The following is a 23,500-nucleotide window of genomic DNA, read 5'->3' as shown; positions in this document are numbered from 1 at the left end:
CTGTGTCATTCAGGCTGGACTGCAGTGGCATGATCTTGGCTCACTGAAACCTCCACCTCCCAGGTTTAAGCAGTTCTGCTGTCTCAGCCTCTTGAGTAGCTGGGATTACAGGCCGCACCACTACATCCAGCTAATTTTTTTTTGTTTGTTTCTTTTGTTTGTTTGTTTGTTTGTTTTTTTGAGACAGAGTCTCACATTGTTGCCCGGGCTGGAGTGCAACGGCACAATCTTGGCTCACTGCAACCTCTGCCTCCTGGGTTCATGTGATTCTCCTGCCTCAGCCTTCTGAGTACATGGGATTACAGGTGCACACCACCACACCCGGCTAATTTTTTCTGTTTTTAGTAGAGGTGGGGCTTCACTGTGTTGGCCAGACTGATGTGGAACTCCTGACCTGGTGATCCACCTGCCTTGGCCTCCCAAAGTGCTGGGATTACAGGTGTGAGCTACTGCGCCTGGCCTAATTTTTGTATTTTTAGTAGATACGGGGTTTCACCATGTTGGCCAACTGGTCTTGAGCTCCCGACCTCAGGTGATCCACCCACCTCAGTCTCCCAAAGTGCTGGGATTTCAGGTGTGAGCCGCTGCGCCCATCCTAAATTTCTCTGATAGTATGGGTGCCCATTGAGAGGTGAGTACCATTGGTAGCAGAGAAGAAAGAGTTCTCCGTGGGAAGAGCTAATATGAGAAGACTCTGTGGAGAAAGTGAAAGGGATGTCAGACTGCTAAGCTTGTCTCCTTTCTAGCCCAGAGAATGTAGGCTACCTTGGGCTACAAAGAGAGTCAACACTGTATTTTTCTCCATAACTGTCAGGAATGTGCCTCAGGCAGGGTCACTTCAGACAAATGGTTAGAGAGATTGTCAGAAATTCTCAAGGCCACCAATGTGTATCCCCTGATACATTCTTTGCCAGACTATCAGAGCTTTACATTTGTGTTCTTCCACACCTCATCACTCAGAATTCTAGGCTTTATTTATTTCTGAATCTTCTAGTAAAATGCCAGAAAATTTTAAAGGAAAGTTATAATGTATCAGAAACTCTAATGTAGCACCTGCCTATGGCAAGCACCATACTAAGTACTGGGGTCCAAAATGATAGGTAAAATGTGATCCCTGTCCTAACAAAATTTAGTAAGATGGACTAAACATAAGCTTATGAAAACCGAAGTGCTGTGATTGAGATACACACAGAGATGTATAAGAGCATTTTAGTCTTTTCTGGGGCTTTAAAGGTAATTTCATGGAAAAGATGAGTAGGGGTTAGATGAACAATAATTTGAGAAGTTTATTCTCAGCAAAACAGCAACACAAGCAGAACCATAGAGGTATGAATCAGAGCGGTACTCACAGAGAGTGTTCAGTCTTGAAGTAGTTTGACTAGGTAGTTTGAATGCTTGAATGAGGCTAGAGAAGTCGTTCATGAAGTGATTGTATACCAGTGCTAATCCTGAGTGTTTCCTTTTTATACTAATTGCCAGGAGGGAATAGGTTTATGTTGTGTTTAGCTGTTTAGCACTTAAGTAGTAGATGGGCTTTCTCTAATACAGTTTCCTTTATATGTATATAAAAGGAATATATGTACACACACACACACACACACACACACCCTCATGATTCATACTTTAGAGAGCAAAAAATATGTTATTTAAAATTCTGATGTTTAGGGAAGCTCCAAGGTGAAGTAGGAGCGAGGAGGAGCTTGTACTACTCACAAACTGACATGACCATATTTACCCGGGGTACTTTGAAACAAAATATTTTGATGGTCTCTTTCTTACTTTAATTCTGGAAGAAATTAGATCTTTGAAGCTTGGAATAAAGAGTTAGAAACATCTGATGAAGTATTTGGAGACATACTTGTAACACAGATGAAACATGAAAATAAGGAACCCAGTGAAAAGGGTGTTTAACTTGAATAAACTTCCCGTATGTCATGTAATGTACTTGAAGTAAGAATTTCTTATTTTGAAAGTAGTTTAATAATTTTTATAGTGGTTTCCTGTATTATCAATAATGTTCATGTAGGGCACTTAAAATGATGTTCTTGTAAACAAATTTCAGGTATAAGCCCAAGTGTTTATTAGTCATAAATATTCTAGCATTTGTTTTACTTACTTTTATTCCTCAAAATTTACACGTTGATTTTAAAAAATAAAACACCTGGCAAGTGTACAGCAGTGGAACAAACCTCTGTAAAGTTCCTAATATGAATGCGTTCCAGTACTATAATTATATTCTTCAATGTGATTTTTTTTTAAAAAAGTAACCTGATCAAACTCTTACATCGCAGTCCCAAGTTGATCCCAGAAACCTTTTTTCCTACCCTACCATCTTCTCCCTGCCACCTTTTCCTATATTCTTCTCCCTCTCTCCTCTACCATCTTTTTCTGTCCCTTTCCCTCTTCTTTTGCTTTCTCCTTAACTCTCCTCCTTCCTGTCGCTCTCACCCTCATCTCCCTTTGCTTCTAGTATCTATAGAAAGAACATAATTCGTGGAGAGCCTTATAGTTTGCAGATTGTTTTTAGGTCCACAGAGCCTCTGAGCATTTTGGTTAGTGTATCAGTATGATGAGTGTTATTGGAAAAAAAAAGGGAAGAGAGCTATGGGGGGCATAACCTTAAATTTTGTAGTGAAGATCAGTCTTGGTGAGGTGGTGGCATTTAAGAAAAACTTGTAAGAAGTGAAGAGAGGAGCCATGCTGATATCTGAGAGGAAGAGAGTTCTAGGCACAGGGAACAGTAAGTTCAAATTGTGGTTATTTTGTTTGAAGAATACTGAGCAAGCTTATTAGGCTGGAATGTAGGAACAAAGGGGAGAGAGTAACAGTCCATTTGGTTAGAGAGGTAACTGGGACTGGGTGTTGGGGATTACTGGGCCGTTGGAGGGTTGGTTTCTGAGTTTACTGTTCTATTCCATTGGCCTCTTTGTCTTTGAGTCATTATTATCCTGTTGTAATTACCATGGTTTAATAATAAATAGTGATACTGGCAGGTTATTGTTCACTTTTTTTTTCTTCAAAATTGGGTTCGCTATTCTTGACTGTGTTCTATATAAATGTTAGAATCAGCTTGTCAAAAACTTATTTAGAATATTGATTAGAATTACATGGGATTTTTAGGTCATTTTGGGGAAATTGTGATCTTTATGGTATTTATTATATCCGGGAATATGATTCATCTTTTAAAAAGACTTTATATATTCTTCAAGCAGATTATTCTATACATTTCTCCTAAAATGAAATTAATTTAGGTTTTAGAAACCTAAAATGTCTTTTGTTGGTTTATTTTCTGGGTACCTTATAGTTTTTATTGCTATTGCGAATGGAATATATTTTTCCCATATTTTCTAAGTTTTTTTGTAGGAATACAACTATTGTTGATCTTGTATCTACCAACCTTATCTACTTTCTTGATCTCTTCTGTTAGTTCTTTTAGTCTATATATTTGTTACTTCTTTTAGTCTACATGGGAAATCCAAGAGAATTACATCCATCTGCAAATAAAGATAGCATCACCACTTCCTTTCTAATTTTTATACCACCCTTTTTCTTGCCTTGTCTCACAGCATTGACTTGGATATCTAGGGCAATGTTGTGTAGAAAAGCAGGTATCTTTGTTTTGCTCCATTTTTTAAAAGGGATTCTTCTAAAGTTTTGACCTTAAGCAACACAATTGCTTTATCTGTTTCTGCCAGTTCCTTTTGATTTTCAGAGTTCCGTAAGCAGTTTAAAAATAATTATTATTGAATTTTTTTCTGAAATTAAACATATACTTCTTTTCTAGGTATCGAGATAGATTCTTTGATTTTTCTCATTCATGTATTAATGCACTGTATTAGTTTGATATATCTGCTGATGTTAATTCCTCACATCATTTGTGAAGCAGTTCGAATAAGAGAAATGGGCTGAGCCTTGAAAATTTGGTAAAACCTTCTAAGATGGTGTTAAAGTGGGTGGATGGATTTTTTTAAGTTACTGTTTTCTAATTCTTTCGTTTTTATAGAAAATTATTTCATTCAGCAGCAGATGTATAGAAAAATGAGGGAAAACATTTTTAAAATTAAAGAAAATTATTCATTTCATATGTATCAGATTTATCAGCATAAAGATACTATACTTACAGTGTTTTTATTGTTAAAAGCATTCCTTCTTTGTAGTTATTTCTTCTCTTTTTGTTCCCAGTATTGTTTATTAGAGCATTTACCTCCCTGCACGGACATCTTTCATCCCTCCCTTAAATCAGTCATATCTAGTTTTTTTGTCATCCGTCAGTCTACTCAGAAAAAGAAGTTTTATCTTGTTAATCCTTTCTATTGCTTTTTCGTGTTTTATTAATAATGTATATTTTTGTCATTATTTTCTTCTATTTTATTGTGTTTACTCTTTGCTTTCTTCATTTATTTTAAGACTTTCTTGACGTATAAGGATATAAATTACTCTAAGTACTGTTTCTGGCAGATTTTGACATGTATTACTTTCATTGCTATTCAGTTTTAAAAATTTTGTGATTTCCATTGTGATTTCTTCTGTAACCCATGATTTATTTAGGAAGTATATGTTTAAGTTTCCAAACAAAAGGATTTCATTTTAACCTTTAAAAACAAACAAACAAACAAACAAACAAAAACAACTATTGATTTCTAACTAAATTGCACTGTTGTTAAAGAATGTGTAGGGCTGGGCGCAGTGACTCACATCTGTAATCCCAGCACTTTGGGAGGTCAAGGCGGGTGGATCACAAGGTCAGGTGATTGAGAGCATCCTGGTCAATATGGTCAAACTCTGTCTCTACTAAAAATATAAAAATTAGCTGGTGTGGTGGCCTGTAATCTCAGCCAGTTGGGAGGCTGAGGTAGGAGAATTGCTTGAACCCAGGAGGCGGAGATTGCGGTGAGCCAAGATTGCACAACTACACTTCAGCCTGGTGATAGAGTGAGACTCCATCTCCAAAAAAAAAGGAATATGTAGATTGACTTTGGGAGGCTGATGTGGGTGGATCACCTGAGGTTGGGAATTTGAGACCAGCCAGGCCAAAATGGTGAAACCCCATCTCCACTAAAAATACAAAAATTAGCTGGGCGTGGTGGCTCATGTCTGTAATTTCAGCTACTTGGGAATCTGAGAGATGAGAATCGCTTGAACCTGGGAGGTGGAGGTTGCAGTGTGTGGAGATCATGCCACTGCACTCCAGCCTGGGCAGACAGATTGAGATTCTGTCTCAAAAATAAAGGGGAAAAAAAAAGAATAGACTGTATATCATCATTTCTTGGAAATTTATTACTTGTGTCTTGTTATGCATTCAATTTTTGTAGCTCTTCCATGTTTTCATGGAAAGGGAATACATTCTCTCTTTATGGAAAGCCATTGTATACACTAAAAAACATGTTAAAATATTTATTAATTTTGGATTTGTCAGTTTCTCCTTATTCTGATTTTTTTCTGTTTATATTTCTGATCTATATTTCATACCAATATGGCTGTGTACATACATGTTTGAGATTGATTACTTTCTTGTCAAATTTCTCTTTATAGTATTTATTGATGAACTTAAGCTTTAAAATATTTCATTGTTTTATTGTTATTTCTATACCAGGTTTATTCTTTTTAGAATTCATCTGGCATATGATCTTCTACATTTTTTTTACCTTTGGTGTAATTTTACTTTGAATACCTTTTGTGCAATATGTAGATGGATTTATTTTAATTATTTTGGCTACTCGGGTAATCTTTGCCTTTTCAGTAGGCTTACTTTGTTCACATTCTGTCGTTTCAACTTCATCTTACATTAGGTTTTTTCATTTTCACAGTGATGTAGCCACATTGCCTTTTAAAAATGCCTTTAAAAATGGCAAACTCTTCAACACCATACCTTTGAACATGTAATTTTTAATTTTTGAATGGTTTTTACCACTTTCCTTTTTCTTATGATTCAAACTTCAGTTTAAATGCTTCCCTCCTTTTTTTAAGGGAAGCTTTTCTCTGACCAATTCCTTTTTAAAAATAGACCCTACCTCCCATTATTTCCTGTCTTAGTTCCTTATTTTTCTTCTTCTTCTTCTTCTTCTTTTTTTTTTTTTTACAATGCTTAGAAAGGTTATCTCATTGTGTGTAGATTAGTGATGATATTAGTATTAATATCTATTATTTTTATTATTTTATTTATATGTTAGTTACCTGATATTAGTTGTTAAAGGGTAAAAAATATATATATATATGGTCAAGAGGAGGTATTTCAGGGTTGGGTTACCTGAGACAAATTGAAGAAGCAATAAAGATTGTGCATGACGGAAGAGGGTATAGGAGTACCTTCACAGAGGAAAAGGAATCTCTAGGGCTCTAGGGAAGGGTGAATTAAGTTTAACTGCAGAGGTTTTTAAGGTGAGAAAGAGGTTAAACAAAGAATTACTTGAATCAGACCTGATTTACTGAGTAAAGAGTGGAGAATAAACAGAGTTGAGAAGGCGTGGAATACTTGTCAAGTGGCATGCCACCAAGAGAACAGGGATGAGGCTCCAATTTTCCTTTGACCTTGCCATGTTTCTGGTTCTGTGTATTCATTTTAGCATCTTCTGGCCCATATCAGTAAGGGAGATAGTAGATTGATGCAGGGACTGGTTTAAGTTACATTGTGTCTGATTATGTTGATGTTGAATAGGGGTGAAGGCAACACTGATCTAAGGTACAGAATCTTGGCTGTACTAAACACTATGTTAAGAACCAGGTTTTTATTCCAACTGTGTTCTGAACTTGCTCTGTAATTTTGGGCATAATTTTGCCTTTCCCCTGAATCAGAAGAGGTTAACCTTAATAATCTCCAAAGTCTCTTAAAATTTTTAATGAAAGTATATGAAATAAATGGGGTGATTAAAGGTTGAGGTAAAAGTGGATAATAAGTGACAAGAAGCAAGAACATGGTGTAGAGCTTGTAATAAAGATTTACTTCCCCATCCTCATGTCACACTGCATACCCTGACATATCTGTATTTGTAGAACCCCTTATCTTCAGTGCTCCTTCTCAAACCTTATCTCATTTTAACAATTTAAAATTTAAATTGATAGAGATATAAATGAACATTCCCATTTACATACGAGCCAGGTAGTAGAAAGAACATTGACTTTTAAGGCTAATTCCAGTTGTGAATTTAAAAGTGTTATTGGCACACTAACGTCTTTAGCCCTATTCTATAGTCCTATTTTTAGCCCTCATCTGTGAAATGAGGGAGGTTGGACTTTGTATGAAAACACCTGAATTTTACTTGTAGGCAGATTTCTAGATCAGTGAAATATGACAGTTGTTATGTGTCCATATTTTATCAAGACATTTGATACAACTTTTTTTATTATTCTCTTTAGAATTAGTAAATGAGTGACAACACACTGTTGAATTTGTAACTTGGAGTTATCTGATGAGATGACACAGGATTCTGTTCTCAGTGCAGTTTTTATTTCACCATTTTTAGCATTGCTGTGGATAAATATATTGATGGCTTGCTAATCAGATAACCAGTATGTTGGATAACAAATTCAGGGTCTCAGCAGGCTTTGATTAAGTGCCAAATATGACAAATGGAGGCCCCACGATTCCTCTAGAGCACTCCTCTGGTTGGGCCAACAAGCAGTGCTGCAGAAGGATAGGAGGCAGGGGCTTCCTCAGATCTTGCATTCACATTGCTTTCTGTGTGACACTTGACCCCACATTTCTACAAGTTTAAAAAAATATTGTGAATTATCCTTCTCCCTTAGTCATGCTGTTTCATTCCCTGAGGGAACAATATTATTAGGTGTGTTTTTATTATTAGGGGTGTGTGTGTGTGTTGAGACGGTCTCTCTGTCACCCAGGCAAAAGTGCAGTGGCATGGTCTGGGCTCTCTGCAGGCTCAAGCGATCCTTCTACCTTAGCCCACACCCAGCTGATTTTTGTATTATTTGTAGAGAGGGGGTTTTGGCCATGTTGCACGGGCTGGTCTCGAACTCCTGAGCTCAGTGGTCCACCCAACTCTGCCTCCTAAAGTGCCGGAATTACAGGCATGAGCCACCTTGCCCAGCCATTATTAGGTTTTTTAAATGATCTTTTCATAAAAATGTTATGCCAATGTAAGCAAATTATGTGTGGATATATTTTTCTCCCCACTTTCCCATTTTATATAGTTGGGTGTATATTATTCTTACCGTTTTCTACCTTGTGCCTTTTTTCGCACTACAGTCTTCGTTGGAATTTTTTCCGTATCAGTGTGATCATTTCCTTTTATATGGCTACAGGGTATTACTTTGTTAACAGGTTCTCTACTGATGGACATTTTAGTGCTGTTCAGACTTTATTACAAGCAGTACTGTAATCTATAACTACTCAGTTCCATAGTTTTATCTGTTGGACAAATTCTTAGAAGTGCTGTTGCTAGGCCACAGGGGGATTTGACTTTCTAGTGTCAGTGCTGTCCTTCCTGTTCTTGTTTTATGTGATCTTAGAAAAAATTGAATTTATTAGTTGGGAAGGAATTTAGTCATTATCAAATCCAGTGATTCTCAAAGTGTATTCTTTCAGCCAGGAGCAGCAGCAGCATCACATGGAAGGAAACTTGTTAAAAATGCAGATTTATGGGGCCCACCCTAAACCACCTGGATCAGAGCCCCAAGGGCCCAGCAGTCTGCTCTAACAGGTGCTTTTACATATATGGAAACTGATCAGAGTGATCAAATAACTTGCTAAAAATTATATAGTTACTGGTGGCTTCTGTTATATCTCCACTATAACTCCCTATTTTTCGTGTTTTCAGTGTCTCTTTTAAAAGGACATTTTGTTTTTTAAGTTATCAGTATAAAAAAGTTATTTATTTGATTTTGGTCTTTTTTATTTTTCTTTATGCTTCTCAACTCTGTTTTTTTGGGACATAGCATATTCAAATGAATACTATTGAAATTTTTATAACAATTCTTTAGATTTTCTTAAACCAATCCTTAAATTAGCTCCCTCTTATTTTGCATGTACAAGCCTTTCGATGTCTCTCCTGACATCTTTTTTTTTTTTCTTTTCACTCCTTTCCACTTACCATCCCATCATTCCTCTATTTAGAATTTCCAAACTACATCCGTCTCTTAACCACATCTGTTCCTTGCCTCGTGGTTTCTCTTATTTCTTTTGTTACCTCTATTAAACTCTATTTTTTTCTTTTTCCTTTTAAGTTCTATTTTATTTTAAATTGACCCATAATAATTGTACATATTTGTGAGCTACAAAGTGATGCTTTGATACCTATATATAGTGTGTAATGATCAAATCAGGCTAATTAACAAATTTGATTTGTTAATCACCTCAAACATTTATCATTTCTCTGTGGTAAGAACATTCTCTGTTTTAGCTATTTTGAGATACACAATGCATTATTGTTGACTAGTTACTCTACTTTACAATAGAAAACTAGAACTTGTTGTTCCTAACTGTAACTGTTGGCTAACCTCCTCCATCTCTCTCCTTCTCCTCCCCTGCCTCTGTTCTTTCTACTTATATGTGATCAACTTTTTAAGATCCCACATATGAGTGAGATCATGTGGTATTTGTCTTTATGTGCCTGACTTATTTCACTTAACATAATGCCCTCCAGGTTCATCCATGTTGTCTCAAATGACAAGATTTCATTCTGTAACTTAATAGTATTCCACTGTGTATTATATACATTTTCTTTATTCATTCATCCCTTGATGGACACTTAGGTTGATTCCATATCCTAACTATTGTGAAGAATAATGAATAAACATGGTAGTGGAGGTAACTCTTCGAAATACTGAGTTCATTTCCTTCGGATGTATCTCCAGTGGCGGAATTACTAGATCATATAGTAGTTCTATTTCTAATATTTTTCATAATTGCTGTATTAATTTACATTCCCACCAACATTGTATAAAGGTCCTCTTTTCTTCACATCCTTGTCAACACTTGTTATCCGTTATTTTTTTGATGATGTCCATTTTAATTGGAGCGAAGGGATATCTTACTGTGGTTTTGGTTTTCATTTCCCTGATGATTACTCATGTTGAACCTTTTTTTAAATATGTATCTGTTGGCCATTTGCGTGTTTTTTTTGTTTTGTTTTGTTTTTTTAAATAAGAACCAAGCAGTGGTGGGGGGAAAAATCACACTACCTGACTTCAAAATATACTATAAAGCTATAGTGATCAAAATAGCATAATACTGACATAAAACCAGACACAGAAATCTATGGAACAGAATAGAGAGCCCAGAAATAAATTCACTCATCAACAAACACTTAATTTAAAAGAAGGTACAAAGAGCACACACTGGAGGAAGGAATAGTCACTTCAATAAATGATACTGGGAAAACTGGATTTCTACAAGTAGAGGAAAGAAACTAGACCCCTGTTTCTCACTATATACAAAACCAACTCAATTTAAAAACTTATTACAAGACCCCCCCCAAAAGTATGAAACTACTATGGGAAACCATAGGAGAAATGCTGCTTCACATTCATTGATCTGGACAAGGATTTTAAAAATAAAACTTCAAAGGTCCAGGTAATAAGAGCAAAAATAGAAAATGGGATTACATCAAACTAAAAAGCTTTTGCACAGCAAGGGAACTGACCAACAAACTGAAAAAGTAACCCATGGAATAGGAGAAAATATTTGCTAACAATATGTCTGACAGGAGATTAATACCTAGAATATCTAAGTAGCTCAAGTCAGTAGCAGAAACCAACCAGATTAAAAGCTGAGCAAAATACCTCTGTGGACATTTCTCAGATTTTTTTTTTTTGTTCTTGTCTGAAGCGTTTGTATATTCCAAATTGAAGAAATCACTATTTGTTAGCCTTTCTATGGCATTTTGTTTTTATTATTATTTGTATGTTTGTGCCTGGCTTTATTTTATTCATGTGCTTTCATATCAGTCTCTTGCTAGTGAAAATGCTCCTTGAGGGCAAGGACTGTGTTTTATTCAGTGTCACTTCAAGCTCCTTGCACCATTCTTAGGTCAATGTTGGTTGTATTTATTCCCATGCACAGTTGGGAATTGGTGGAATAGAGAACATCCTCTGTGGCTACAGTCTACATTTATTTCTCCCACCAGCTTCTTATAAATAAACTAGAAACTACATGGGATAGTGGGCATGAATAGTGATAAGTCAGCTCAAACCCCTTTAGGTGAAATTTGCAGCTGAAAAATAAGCCAGTCCACAATCAGTAAAACTATATTTTGGTCCTACTTAATATGCCAGGCGTAATGTTGTATGTAGAAGATGGTATGTTTCTAGTGTCATTTTCAAAGGATAGCATGTTTTTACTATTACCTGTAGATGTTTATGTGCCCTTTTGCTTTTTGTGAACTTTTTAAACTTAGAAGTATGGTATCAAGGGTTTATTGGTGAAATGTTATATTTTGGTGAAACAAAAAATGTTATCTAAACATATCAAAGAAGAATATATATGTGTCATTGTGTGATAGACAATTTAACTTTTTCCTTTCAAGCATTATAATTTTATACTTGAAACAATTTATTATTTTTGAGTAGTACTCCATATGTACTTTATAATATTTTAGAGAAGTTTTGAAAGGAAGTGGCATCTTGAGATGACTTAAAAAACGGTGGTTGCTTGTCTTTAGTAAAAGTGATTTTATTTCATCAGGCAAATGTTCTTATAAGATCTTTTGAGAAATGGAGATATGTTGTGGCTAGCTAAGGGCCAAAGTTGACAATTTTGACAAAAATATGCTGAGGGGTTGCCTTCTGATCTTGTTTGTAAGCCACTTGTTTTTGAGACAAGGGTCTTGCTCTGTTGTCCACAGTGGAGTTCAGTGACGTGATCACAGTTCACTGCAACCTCGAACCCTTGAACTCAAGCAAGCCTCCCACCTCAGCCTCCTGAGGAGCTAAGACTAGTCACACACCACCATGCCTGGCTAATTCATTTATTTATTTTTGGTGAGATGGGATCTTATGTTGCCCACGCTGGCTTTGAGTTCTGGCCTCAAGTTATACTTCTGCCTCAGCCTCTCAAAGCATTAGAATTACAGGTGTGAGCTTTTGTACTGAGTCAGTGGGCCACTTTAAAAAATAAGTCTTTTAAGTGTTTATTCATTTATTTGACTTATTTTGAGTGCTAGACACTGAGACGATAGAAAAATATTACAAATCTTTTTTTTTTTTTTTTTTAATATCCAATCTCACTCTGTTGCCTAGGCTGGAGTACAGTGGCACAATCTCACCTCACTGCAACCTCCACCTTCTGGGTTCAAGCAGTTATTCTGGCTCAGCCTCCTGAGTAACTGGGATTACAGGCACGTGCCACCATACCCGGCTAATTTTTGTATTTTTAGTAGAGACAGGGTTTCACTGTGTTGGTCAGGCTGGTCACGAAACCCTGACCTCATGATCTGCCCATCTAGGCCTCCCAGGCATGAGCCACTGCGCCCGGCCAATTCTTTCTCTGTTCTTAGGTGTTTATAGTTGGCATAAGGGTTAAATTTTATGCAGATGAAACTGGAAACATTTTGTACAGTAACTTTAAAAAGTTCTTAATGCAGTATATCTGTATTTCGAGACTTATCTGGCAGCTTAGTTTGTCAATAATAAATTAGAAGTTTTTCACCCACAGTCAATTAGAAGTCAGCCTTACTGGATGGTTGATAAAGTAGAGCTGTATTTTATCTGTAGTTCCTGTTTCTAGCACCCATTTCCTACCAAAATAGAAAGTTGAGTTTCTGATTCTCTCTTTTGTAGTGAGCATTTGTCCTGTGCTTTCACATTCTTTCTGCATGGAGAAAGTAATGTATGCACAAGTGTGGAGATTGCCCAGCACCAGCCAATTTATTTGATCAATGAGGAGCATATACACATGGCTCAGTCTTCACCTGCACCATTTCAAGGTAAGTACGTTGTTCTGCTCTCCACCCCTATCCACCAGCGAGTAGAAAACCATCTTGTCCAATAAAGTTTAGCAGCATGAGACATTATCTTAAACAGATATTTTAAAGCCAACCATAAGGGTGAGTTTTTGAAGAAAGGAGAAAAGATTAAGTCATAATAGTATATTAGTTTTTTGCTGAAGCTTATGGAATGTATTAACATGGTCTCATGTGTATTCTTTTGTAAGAATAAAATGTAGAATTTCTTTCAGAACAGAAGAAAATCAATAAATACTTGAAAAATGTAATTCAATGGGTACTTGACCGTAGTCACAAATTAAAGGTTTCCATTGTTATGTTTAGTAACAAGGTTTTAGGAATGTAACGGTTAATAGAAGATTACCATAAATTTAGTACTTGAAATTTCAACCAGAATCATAGTTCTAGAATTCCTAGTGTATAGTTTCTTCAGTGATGTTATTACCTTTGTTTTAGACCGCTTTGGTAATAGGCATTTAGGTGTAATTTCACTAATACATTCATGTTTTCATTAATTCTCAGCTTTACCACCCAGATATCACCAAAATAATTTCATGTCCTTTTGATCTGAGCATTATAAATCTTTGTTTTGTCTTTGGAATTCGGAATGTTCTGAGAATAACAGATTTTAAATGTTATAATATTAGATTGAACCATATGGAAACAGTCTTTTTTTGGTTCAGTCTAATATGTTATTACTAGAGATGTCTGGTTGAAATAGCATATCACACAATACAGTTTTTAAAAACACATATTTTAGCAGACTTGAGTAAAATATTTTAATTGCTATAACAGTCTGTCATGAGCATTTAGCCTCCATTTTATTTATTTTTTGTTTTCTATAAACTATTCTGATTTCATTCAATGAAAGCATCTGTTTCTTGCCCAAAAGATAATACAATTTTTTTTTGAGGTAAGAGAGAACATTGAATCCACATTTAGCTGTGTCCTAATTTTTAACTCCAGCTCCCCTACTGCAATACATTTTAAGCCGTGTAAAATGGGGTGTTTAGTGTATGAACTACTAGGAAATTCAAAACCCAATTTTTTTTCTTTCCTATCAACCACAGCCATCAGAACCAATTCTTAAACTGTATAGTGCAACTGATACAGTATTGGCAAATTATGACATGTCAGAATTTTTAAAATATTGTTTTCTTGAGTGTAAAGTGCTGAGGACCATCTGACTTCATCCAACTTTTCATCATTCACAATAGAAGCATTTAGTTATGGTAATAATAGTAGGAATAACTAGTCATGAGGAAAGAGAATTTCCTTTCTAATCTTCAAAATTGGGGATGATAATAGGAATACCAGGTCCCTATAGACCACTTTTAATTTTTTTGATATTGTCACTAATGGAAGTCATAAAATACTTTTGTGGAACATTATTCTGCTTATTTTCCATGATTGGTGTGGAGGAAGACCACACTAAGGCAGTTGCTGTCCTTACGGATAATTATGATGAACATAATTATCCAAATTGATGTGGGAATTTCCTGGAAGCATTATTGCAAAAAATTACCCTTGATTGACTCTGTTAGTTGGAGTATTTTTATCCAATTTGGATCATTGAGGAACAGCCAGAAAGACTCCACAATACATATGATGTCTATAGCTATCTCTCTCGCTTGATGTGACATATCATCTACCTCTTTAAAAAAATGAACAAAAGAAGACATTCCGTTGAATGACCATGTTAAAGATTAGAATTGCTGGGTACGATGGCTCACACCTGTAATCCCAGCACTTTGGGAAGCCGAGGTGGGCAGATCATTAGGTCAGGAGTTCGAGACCAGCCTGGCCAGCATGGTGAAACTCCGTCTCTACTACAAATACAAAAAAGTTAGCTGGGCATGGTGGGGTACGCACTTGTAATCCCAGCTACTCAGGAGGCTGAGGCAGGAGAATCGCTTTAACCCAGGAGGCAGAGGTTGCAGTGAGCCGAGGACACACCACTGCACTCCAGCCTGGGCTATAGAGCGAGACTGTCTTAAAAAAAAAAAAAATTAGGATTATGAAAAAGTGGGCTTTATCTCCTTAGAAAAGTGTTATTTGGAAGATTGACGTACTCATTCCAAGGCCATGAACTGGCTGGGTAGTTCACTGTGTCTCACTCAGTGAAAATGACATCAAGGTCAAATACTGAAAGAAGATAGAGGACTTTGGGTCCTTTACTTTGAGTTAAATAAAATTTTACTTAGAGTTGTTTTATCAACAGGCCTCTAAAACAGTCAAAACTGAAATGATAACTGTCATGCTTCAAGCTTTTATACATTTAGACTTTCCCACTATTTGAAATTTTATTTGTATGTTATTCTTTGATTACCACAGATGTATAGGAAGTCTCAGGAACCACAAAAGTGTTCAAGGTTTAGGCAGCGTTTTGAATATATGTATTGAATGATTTTCTTCTGTTTTGTAAGATTCAGTGTTTACATTGTACAAGCTATTATTATACAGATGCGTATATGTTTCAAAGCATAGCTGTCTGATAACATTGTACTATTCATATTTTGTTTCCTTTAAAAATTGTGGGAGGTGAGAGGCATATAAATAATAAGAAATATTAATATAAGAAACTTCAAAATATCATACTTTTGTGGCTGAGGCAGGAGGATCCCTTGAATCTAGGAGTTCAAGGCCACCCTGAGCAACATGAGACCCAGCCTCTACAAAAATAATTTTTAAAAAAATTTCATTTAAATCATACTTTAAATGGGAAATAAAGAACAATGTACATTAAGTGATACTGTAACCTAAATTTACCACAGATTTAGTGTTGCACTTAAGTAGGAAATATTTCTCTAATGTGTAGCATGTGTTTCTCCTCCCCTCCATAGTACTGGTAAGTCCTTATGGCTTAAATGGGACGCTGACAGGCCAAGCATACAAGATGTCAGACCCAGCCACTCGCAAGTTGATTGAGGAATGGCAGTATTTCTACCCGATGGTGCTAAAAAAGAAAGAGGAATTGAAAGAGGAAGATGAGTTGGGATATGATGATGATTTCCCTGTGGCAGTTGAAGTAATTGTTGGTAAGAGAAAATATTTTGCCTGAAGAACTTTATTCTTCTTCCTCTTCCTTAATTTAAAAAGATAATAATTCAGATTCATCAGAAATAATCTCCATAATTTTTCCGTCTTTTTAAAAAAATTCTCTTGACACAATGATATGTGCTCAGTAGTTATCTTGCCTGAAGCACCCAAGGTCCCTGTATTCCAAATGCTATTATGATCCTGTTGGAACACATGTTTAAACAGCTATTAACTTATGAGAGAATGAAGCTTATCACTTTTGGCAGCACTTCATGAGCATCTCATTTTCACCACTGAGCTTTGACCACTGGAATAATAAAATTGGGGGTCTTGTGTGAATTCTTTCTCAGTCCTGGTTCTCTCCTTGTTCTCTTTGCTTATAGGTGGTGTTCGCATGGTTTACCCTTCAGCATTTGTTTTGATCTCTCAGAATGACATCCCGGTTCCTCAGAGTGTTGCCAGTGCTGGAGGCCACATTACAGTTGGGCAGCAAGGGCTTGGTAGTGTGAAGGACCCAAGTAACTGTGGGATGCCTCTGACCCCTCCCACCTCTCCTGAACAGGCTGTCCTAGGTGAGTAGGACCCAGGAGTATCCTGGGTAGAAGAGGGCCCAGACAATTGTATAGCCTACCTGCCATGGAACAGGTGAGAAAACAGAAATTCCTATTGGAAAAGATGGAGGTAGTAGAGTAACATAAGGATTTTACAAAATGGAGAAGGAAGACTGTAAACAAACAATTCATATACTTCAGAATTTTTAATTCTGTCCATATCAGTCTTTATTGTTATTAAATGGATCAGATTCTTGCTGGGCGTGGTGGCTGACATCTGTAATCCCAGCACTTTGGGAGGCCGAGGTGGGTGGATCTTGAGGTCAGGAGTTTGAGACTGGCCTGGCCAATATGGTGAAATCCCGTCTCTACTAAAAATACAAAATCAGCTGGGTGTGGTGGTACATGCCTCTAATCCTGGCTACTCAGGAGGCTGAGGCAGAAGAATCGCTTGGACCTGGGAGGTGGAGGTTGCAGTGAGCCGAGATCATGCCACTGCACTTCAGCCTGGGTGACAGAGCAAGACTCTGCCTCAAAAACAAAACTAGTAAAAATTTTTTAAAAAAAAGTTTAGATTCTCTTAAGTTTTGCACACACATCTGCCCCTTTACATATGTGTGTGTTCACATAGACAAAATGTAGGTTGCTTTTTAAAAAAATTTTAACAATTGAAGAATGCTAAATTAGACAATGTCTGAAGCCTCTGCCCCATTGGCCATTGTCAGCCAGGGACAAGCCTTGGACAACTCTTTCTCTGTTAGATGTAAAGTTCGGCTAGCATGTAGGAGCTCTGAATAAATACTTTTTCCTATCAGTAATGTGTCTGTATTAATAATAAATATTAATTATTTGGGACAATTTTGACAGTTGGAACTGCCTGTCTTCATGGAAAAATTTAGAGATTTTTTAAATTGGGAGCATTTTTGCCCTCTTTATTGAGTAGTGTATTCCCTATATCAACTTTGTTATTGTTGTAATTGACCTCATTTTAATTAGAAATGTGGTCAGTATGGAAGGGATAGTCATTATACTTGAGCTGAAGTGAGATTATTTATTTATAAGCATGGAATGTGGGCCAAGCTGGCAGGAACATTAGAGTAAATAAAGCCTTGGCAACTAAACTTTGAGAAGAAACTATCAAGCATGATACATACATAATCCTCAGGAAAATTACCATAGTAAGACAAAATTTCAAAGTTTCTAGCACGATGCTTGGCAGATAGTGGGCATTTAATAAATGTTTATGGTTAAAGAAGATATTGGGGAAAAGCATAGACTTTGTGATTGAACACACCTAGCTGTAAAACCTGACTATATCTTTTACATGGCGACTGACCTTGTTCATTCTCATACTTTTTCTGAATCTCAGTTTCCTTTTCTGATAAAAACATACTTTATTGGGTTGTTATACATATAAGGTAATATATACAAGTGCATTGTAAACAATAAAATCGTATACAAGTGGTAGCAGTAATTTAAAGCAATATTCAAAACTAAAATTTTAGCACACATTATTAAGTTATCTGGAGGAAAAATTAGTCAGATGTTTTGTGGGAGACATAGAAGTGGACAGCATGTCTCTGTTAAGAGTCATGTATTTTCTGAGATTCAGGTTAAAAAAAAAAAAAGTACATTCAAGGCTAGGCATGGTGGCTCATGCCTATAATCCCAGCATTTTGGAAGGTTGTGGCAGGTCCATCACTTGAGCTCAGGAGTTTGAGACCATTCTGGGCAACACGGTGAAATCCCATCTCTACAAAAAATAAAAAATTAGCTGAGCATGGTGACAGATGCCTGTAGTTCCAGCTACTTGTGAGTCTGAGGTGGAAGGATGGCTTGAGCCGAGGAGGCAGAGGTTGCAGTGAGCCAACACAGCATCACTGCACTCAAGCATGGGCGACAGAGCTAGACCCAGTTTGTAAGAAATAAAAAAAGTACTTCCAGCTTTCATTTGGAAGAGCAGAGAATTTGGATGATTCCTTGTCAAAGGATTTGTCATCCATCAAACTATATTAAACTAAAAAAGAACTTTAAACAGTCTTCTGTAGCAATAATCATAAAGAAGATACGCTAATAGAAAAATCAGAATTATCAGTATTTTGAAAAGTTTTAAATTTCATATCACAGTTTGGATCCCTAACAGTTGTACTACATTATTAAATTACCCACTTTTGTTTATCTTTTTGTTTTTTGTTTTGCTCTGTACTTAGTGAAATTTGTATTCACCTTAAAATTGAAGGCCTGCTGTGTACATGATGCCTTGACCTCTGATCAGTTCAGAACTCTTAATAGTCATAATTCAGAATCAAGAAGTTTTGGTTATGGGGGATTTCGGTGTGGATTAATTAACTGTGGATCTTCAAATTCCTTCCTCCTTAACTCTGTGTATGGTCTTGTGTTATGCCTTGGATAAGTAAATCCCCTGATGTCGCCTTATCGCTTAAACACACAAAACTGAACAGAAGCTCCTGATATCTTTGCAGTAAAATGAATTTGCCTAAATTTTCCTATCTTAGGATATTGAATTACAGATTATGAGTCTTAATACTGCATCAGAGAAAATCTTGGTCAGCCTTGACATTCTGTAGTTGAATGCCATATTTTCCTAGATATAGGACAGAATGGGGTACTTGCCCTCTAAAAATCACTAAGATTCTCCTGAATTAGCAGAGGGCTTAGGAGGGCCAAATAGTTTTAGTGACATTACTCATATCTTATCGGGATTGGTATATCCACTCGCCTCTTTGTTTGATGTATAGAGGTAACTGCAAGCAACATTCAACATACATTTTAACAGCTTGGAGTAACAAGTCTTGTTTAATTCCATCTAAGGTACCACTCAGATTTTATTTCAGTCATTAAGTGCTACTGAAAAGCTTCAACCTAGCTTTAATCAGAAAAGTTTCTTTGCATGTTTCTCCCTACTCTTTACTTTATTGGTCATAAATAGTTTCTTTATGATACCATGGGCATATGGTCTCCTTAGCTATATTGTAGGACATTTTGGGGAGAAGGTCTTTGTTATCTACTTCTGTTTATTTCTTGTCTAGTTTGTCTAGAGTTTTATAATTAGTGTTTGAAAAGCAATTGTAAAATGGAAATGGATTCTTTTGCATCATGAACCAAGTTTGGAAGTTTTAAAATAAAAGGTTGCAATGAAAGTTCAAATTTCTTTTGTACAAAAGTTCAAACCTCATTTGTAATATGGTAATACTTTTATCAGAAACAAGAGAGCTTCATTTCCTTAGAATATAAGCATTTGGGTCTTGTTTTTTAAATAGAGGTAAGCCTGACCATTCAGCTCATATTATAATCATCATCCTGCATTGATAACAAGAATAATTTGTGTTACAAGGTTATTTCTTTCTTTTTCATCTTGACTTTGGTCAAGATGTTTTGTGTCATAATTCTATTGAGAAGAAAACCCATCATATACTTACTAAGTCAAATAGATGAATGTGATTCAGTCAGAATTTAATACTGGAAATTGACTTAAGTATTTTTTTTATATTAGAAATAATAAAATACTCAAAATGTAAACAACAACCAGTATCATCAACAATTGTAATGAAATAGCTGAAAGAAATAGACTGTATACATAACTATGTTTGGAAAAACTTAAGTGGAGTTACTAGAGAGAAACCAGTGAATTTTTAATCCTCTGAAATAAAATGTCAAGACAACCTCTTTCAGTGTTTTTGTACTAAGGTTTAAATACATAGTGTCAGGCGTAAGGACAAACAGTACCACACACAAATTTGAGATTTGACCTTGTTAAAAGCTTTGTGCCATTACCTTCTTTTTCCCACCCAGGGCACTGTGTACTGATGTACAGCCATTTAGCTACATTAGTATAAAGCTCCCTCTACTGTTTTCTTTTGCCTTGAAACTGATTGACTGTGTTAAGATTTAAACGTTTAAAACAATTAGTAGAAGTTTGCATCTTTAATATTGTGATGTATTAACCCTTCCTTCTAAGTTGTGTCCAGTACACATGGAATAGGAGTGCCTCTGTATGTGTGTGCCCTTATGGGTGAGTGAGTGTTGATCTGATTGATTGCTTTAGGGAGAAAACAAAGAATTTTATGGACAAAGAGCCGGGGAAAAAAAGCCATCCTGATACAGATTTTACTTATAATTACAGATAGTGTTATTGCCCGGGAAATAACATAGGGAAAGAGCTACATGTATATGAGTTTCAACAATTAAAATGCATATTTATGTTAAATATGATAGCAGTCTATGAAGTAGGAAACCTTTTCAGAAAATTCTAATATTCCAAATTGCCTTTTTTTTTTTTTCAGGTGAGAGTGGAGGTATGCAGAGTGCTGCCAGTCACCTAGGTTCCCAAGATGGGGGGATGATAACTATGCACAGTCCAAAGAGATCGGGGAAGATTCCTCCAAAACTCCACAATCATATGGTCCATCGAGTCTGGAAGGAATGCATCCTCAACAGAACCCAGTACAAGTATGTTTTCTGGATTCTATCTAGATCATAGTTTAGTACCATCTCCTTGATTACCACCTGAAAAATGTCAATCACATTGCACTGTTGTGTAACCAAATAGTGCAATGAGGTCATCGGATTGGTATTTCATCATTTTGAATTTAATAGATAAAATTCAAAATAAAGATATTAAAATCAAGACATTTACTGTACTTGATTTGATTATCCAGGAAAATTTTCAAGTTCCTAATACCGTACAGGTTGGCATGGTGTTGACCTCATATTTTTCAGCACAGCTGACTCAGAGATTCACCATGTGTATCAGGACAGTTACTGGGAGTTTGGTTTTTTTTCCTTGTATATCTCAATGTATGAATGGCCTCCCAATTGCAAAGGAAAAGAGCCGTCCTTGTTGATTTACTATTGTATACTGGCCTTAGTCTTAATTAACAATACATTTTTGAACTTGACTGATGACAGTTGGAGGGGTGTTTATTATCTGCTGTGCTCCTGTTTGTTGATTTGAGAAAGTGACGTTTTTTTTCTTCTCCCACTTAACTTTCATTCCTTTCCAATCAGCCTGACATCCTTCTTTAACATATTTTTGGAAAAAGGGGAGAATTGATTCTTAGAAAAGACTGCTGATGATTATTTTAATTGCCTAAATGATAATGACAAACAGTAGTCAATAAATGCTGTTCCACTTACCAAGATTTATGTAAACATAATCAGCACAGTTTCGTATCTGTTTTAATATGAGTAGATGTCTACTTTCTTGACTAATGAAAGTAGACAAATGAGTCTTGATTCTTTGGAAGAGAATGAATATGGACATTCTTGTCAATAACTTCCAACAACTCTCCTCATTTAGAAGCCAATGAAGTATTTCTTAAGTGACTACTATTCAGAGTCACTTAAGACTTTGGACCCAGCTTTTAGCAATTTCATACTAAATATTTATTGGCCAGTTAATTTATTCTAGAATAGGCCACTGAAGATGTAGTAAACTCTAAAATAATTGCAGTGGAAAATCATATCACGTTCTAGAATTTAAAAGATACCTCTAGTCACTTTATAATGATCCTTTCCTTTATAATAATTGGTACAGATATTTTTACTTCTGTCTGCAATGCCTAGATTATTTCCAAGTAAGTATTTTCTTTTTCTTTTCCTTTCATTTATCATCTTTGATTTTTAATCACCCCCAGCCTTACACCTCCACAACCCTTAACAGATCATAGCCCCTCTCTCAGCAGCACAGAACAGGGAGACGAGACAACCAGGAGGACAGCGGAGGGCAGAGAAGTGAGAGAAATTCCTGTAGAGCCACTGTTGAAATGCTTTGCAGTGTCTGCTGTAGCAAAATCAGCAATCCAAAAATATTGCCCCTTATTCTTACTTTATTGTGTAATAATAACGATCTGCCTTCTGCTACCAATTAACAGTGACATGTAGGATATACTTTTATTTTCTATTTCACATTGGAAGTGCTGCTCTTAAATGCTAGTAAATGTTTTATAGGATGAGTATCTTACCCAAAGTGCGTGGGACCAGAAGTGTTTGGAATTTCAGATTTTTTTTTTAGATTTTGGAATATTTGCATATACGTAATGAGATATCTTGGGATGGGACTTAGCACAAAGTTCACTTCATCTTGGGATGAACTAAGCACAAAGTTCATTTATGTTTCATGTGCATGTAGCCTGAAAGTAATTTTATATACTATTAAACAATTTTGTGCACGAAACAACGTTTGTGTACATTGAACCATCAGAAAGCAAAGGTGTCTGTCTCAGCCACACATGTGGACAATCTGTGATTGGCATCACCATCATTCCTGACTCAGAATTTACATGCTACCAGTAAGCAATCACCTCAGCCTCCGAAGTATCTGGGACTGCAGGCAAATGCCATGATGCCCAGCTAATTTCTGTATTTTTTTTCGTACATACGGGGTTTTGCCATGTTGCCCAGGATGGTCTGAAACTCCTGGACTCAAGTGATCTGCCCGACCTAGCCTCCCAAAATGCTGGGATTACAGGTATGAGCCACCTGTAAATAGAAACGTTTGCACCCAGGCAAATAGAAACATTTTGAATCCTGCTTCCAGTACATAAAACGGGTAGTTTTATTCGTTGGTTGCTCTGAACTGTATGTCAGCAGGATAATATTACCATGTGAATGAAATGTATTCAACTCTTAAACATTTTTTCCCCCAGGGGTATGGGTATTATATTCATACATAAGTCACATTTTTAACCTTTTTAGGAGGAGCCAAATGTCAACTCCAACTCTTGAAGAAGAGCCTGCTAGCAATCCTGCTACTTGGGATTTTGTGGATCCAACCCAAAGAGTCAGCTGTTCTTGTTCTAGGTAGGTAATAAAAAAGCCAAAATAGTAGTGAGATCAAATGATGGCACATCTTGTTGACTCATCTCCTTGCCTCACAGATCAGTTTTTCCCAATTCTCCATCCTCCTCCAGTAGGGAAGAAAAAGATTAGTTGTCTTCTTACATGCAGATGATACAGTTTTATTGTCAGGACTCGGAGCTTATCAGACAGTTG

At 36.2% G+C, this 23,500-nt stretch overlaps 1 protein-coding gene across 3 annotated transcripts in view; it reads left to right on the top strand.

Moving 5' to 3' along the window:
* MED13L (mediator complex subunit 13L) overlaps positions 1-23,500 on the top strand; it is a 309,612-nt gene that overhangs the window by 232,902 nt on the left and 53,210 nt on the right. For all 3 annotated transcript variants that reach the window (XM_032285834.1, XM_032285838.1, XM_032285836.1), the window contains 5 exons: positions 12,733-12,878; positions 15,740-15,934; positions 16,319-16,507; positions 20,791-20,956; positions 23,204-23,308. In XM_032285834.1, the coding sequence (XP_032141725.1) occupies positions 12,733-12,878; positions 15,740-15,934; positions 16,319-16,507; positions 20,791-20,956; positions 23,204-23,308 (801 nt within the window). The remainder of the gene's footprint in view (positions 1-12,732; positions 12,879-15,739; positions 15,935-16,318; positions 16,508-20,790; positions 20,957-23,203; positions 23,309-23,500) is intronic.

This window comes from Sapajus apella, unplaced genomic scaffold, assembly GCF_009761245.1.
Source record: "Sapajus apella isolate SASKATOON/1434 unplaced genomic scaffold, GSC_monkey_1.0 scaffold2, whole genome shotgun sequence".
Lineage (NCBI taxonomy): Eukaryota > Metazoa > Chordata > Mammalia > Primates > Cebidae > Sapajus > Sapajus apella.
Note: the sequence above shows the minus strand (reverse complement) of the source record. Positions and strands in the feature narration are given on the sequence as shown.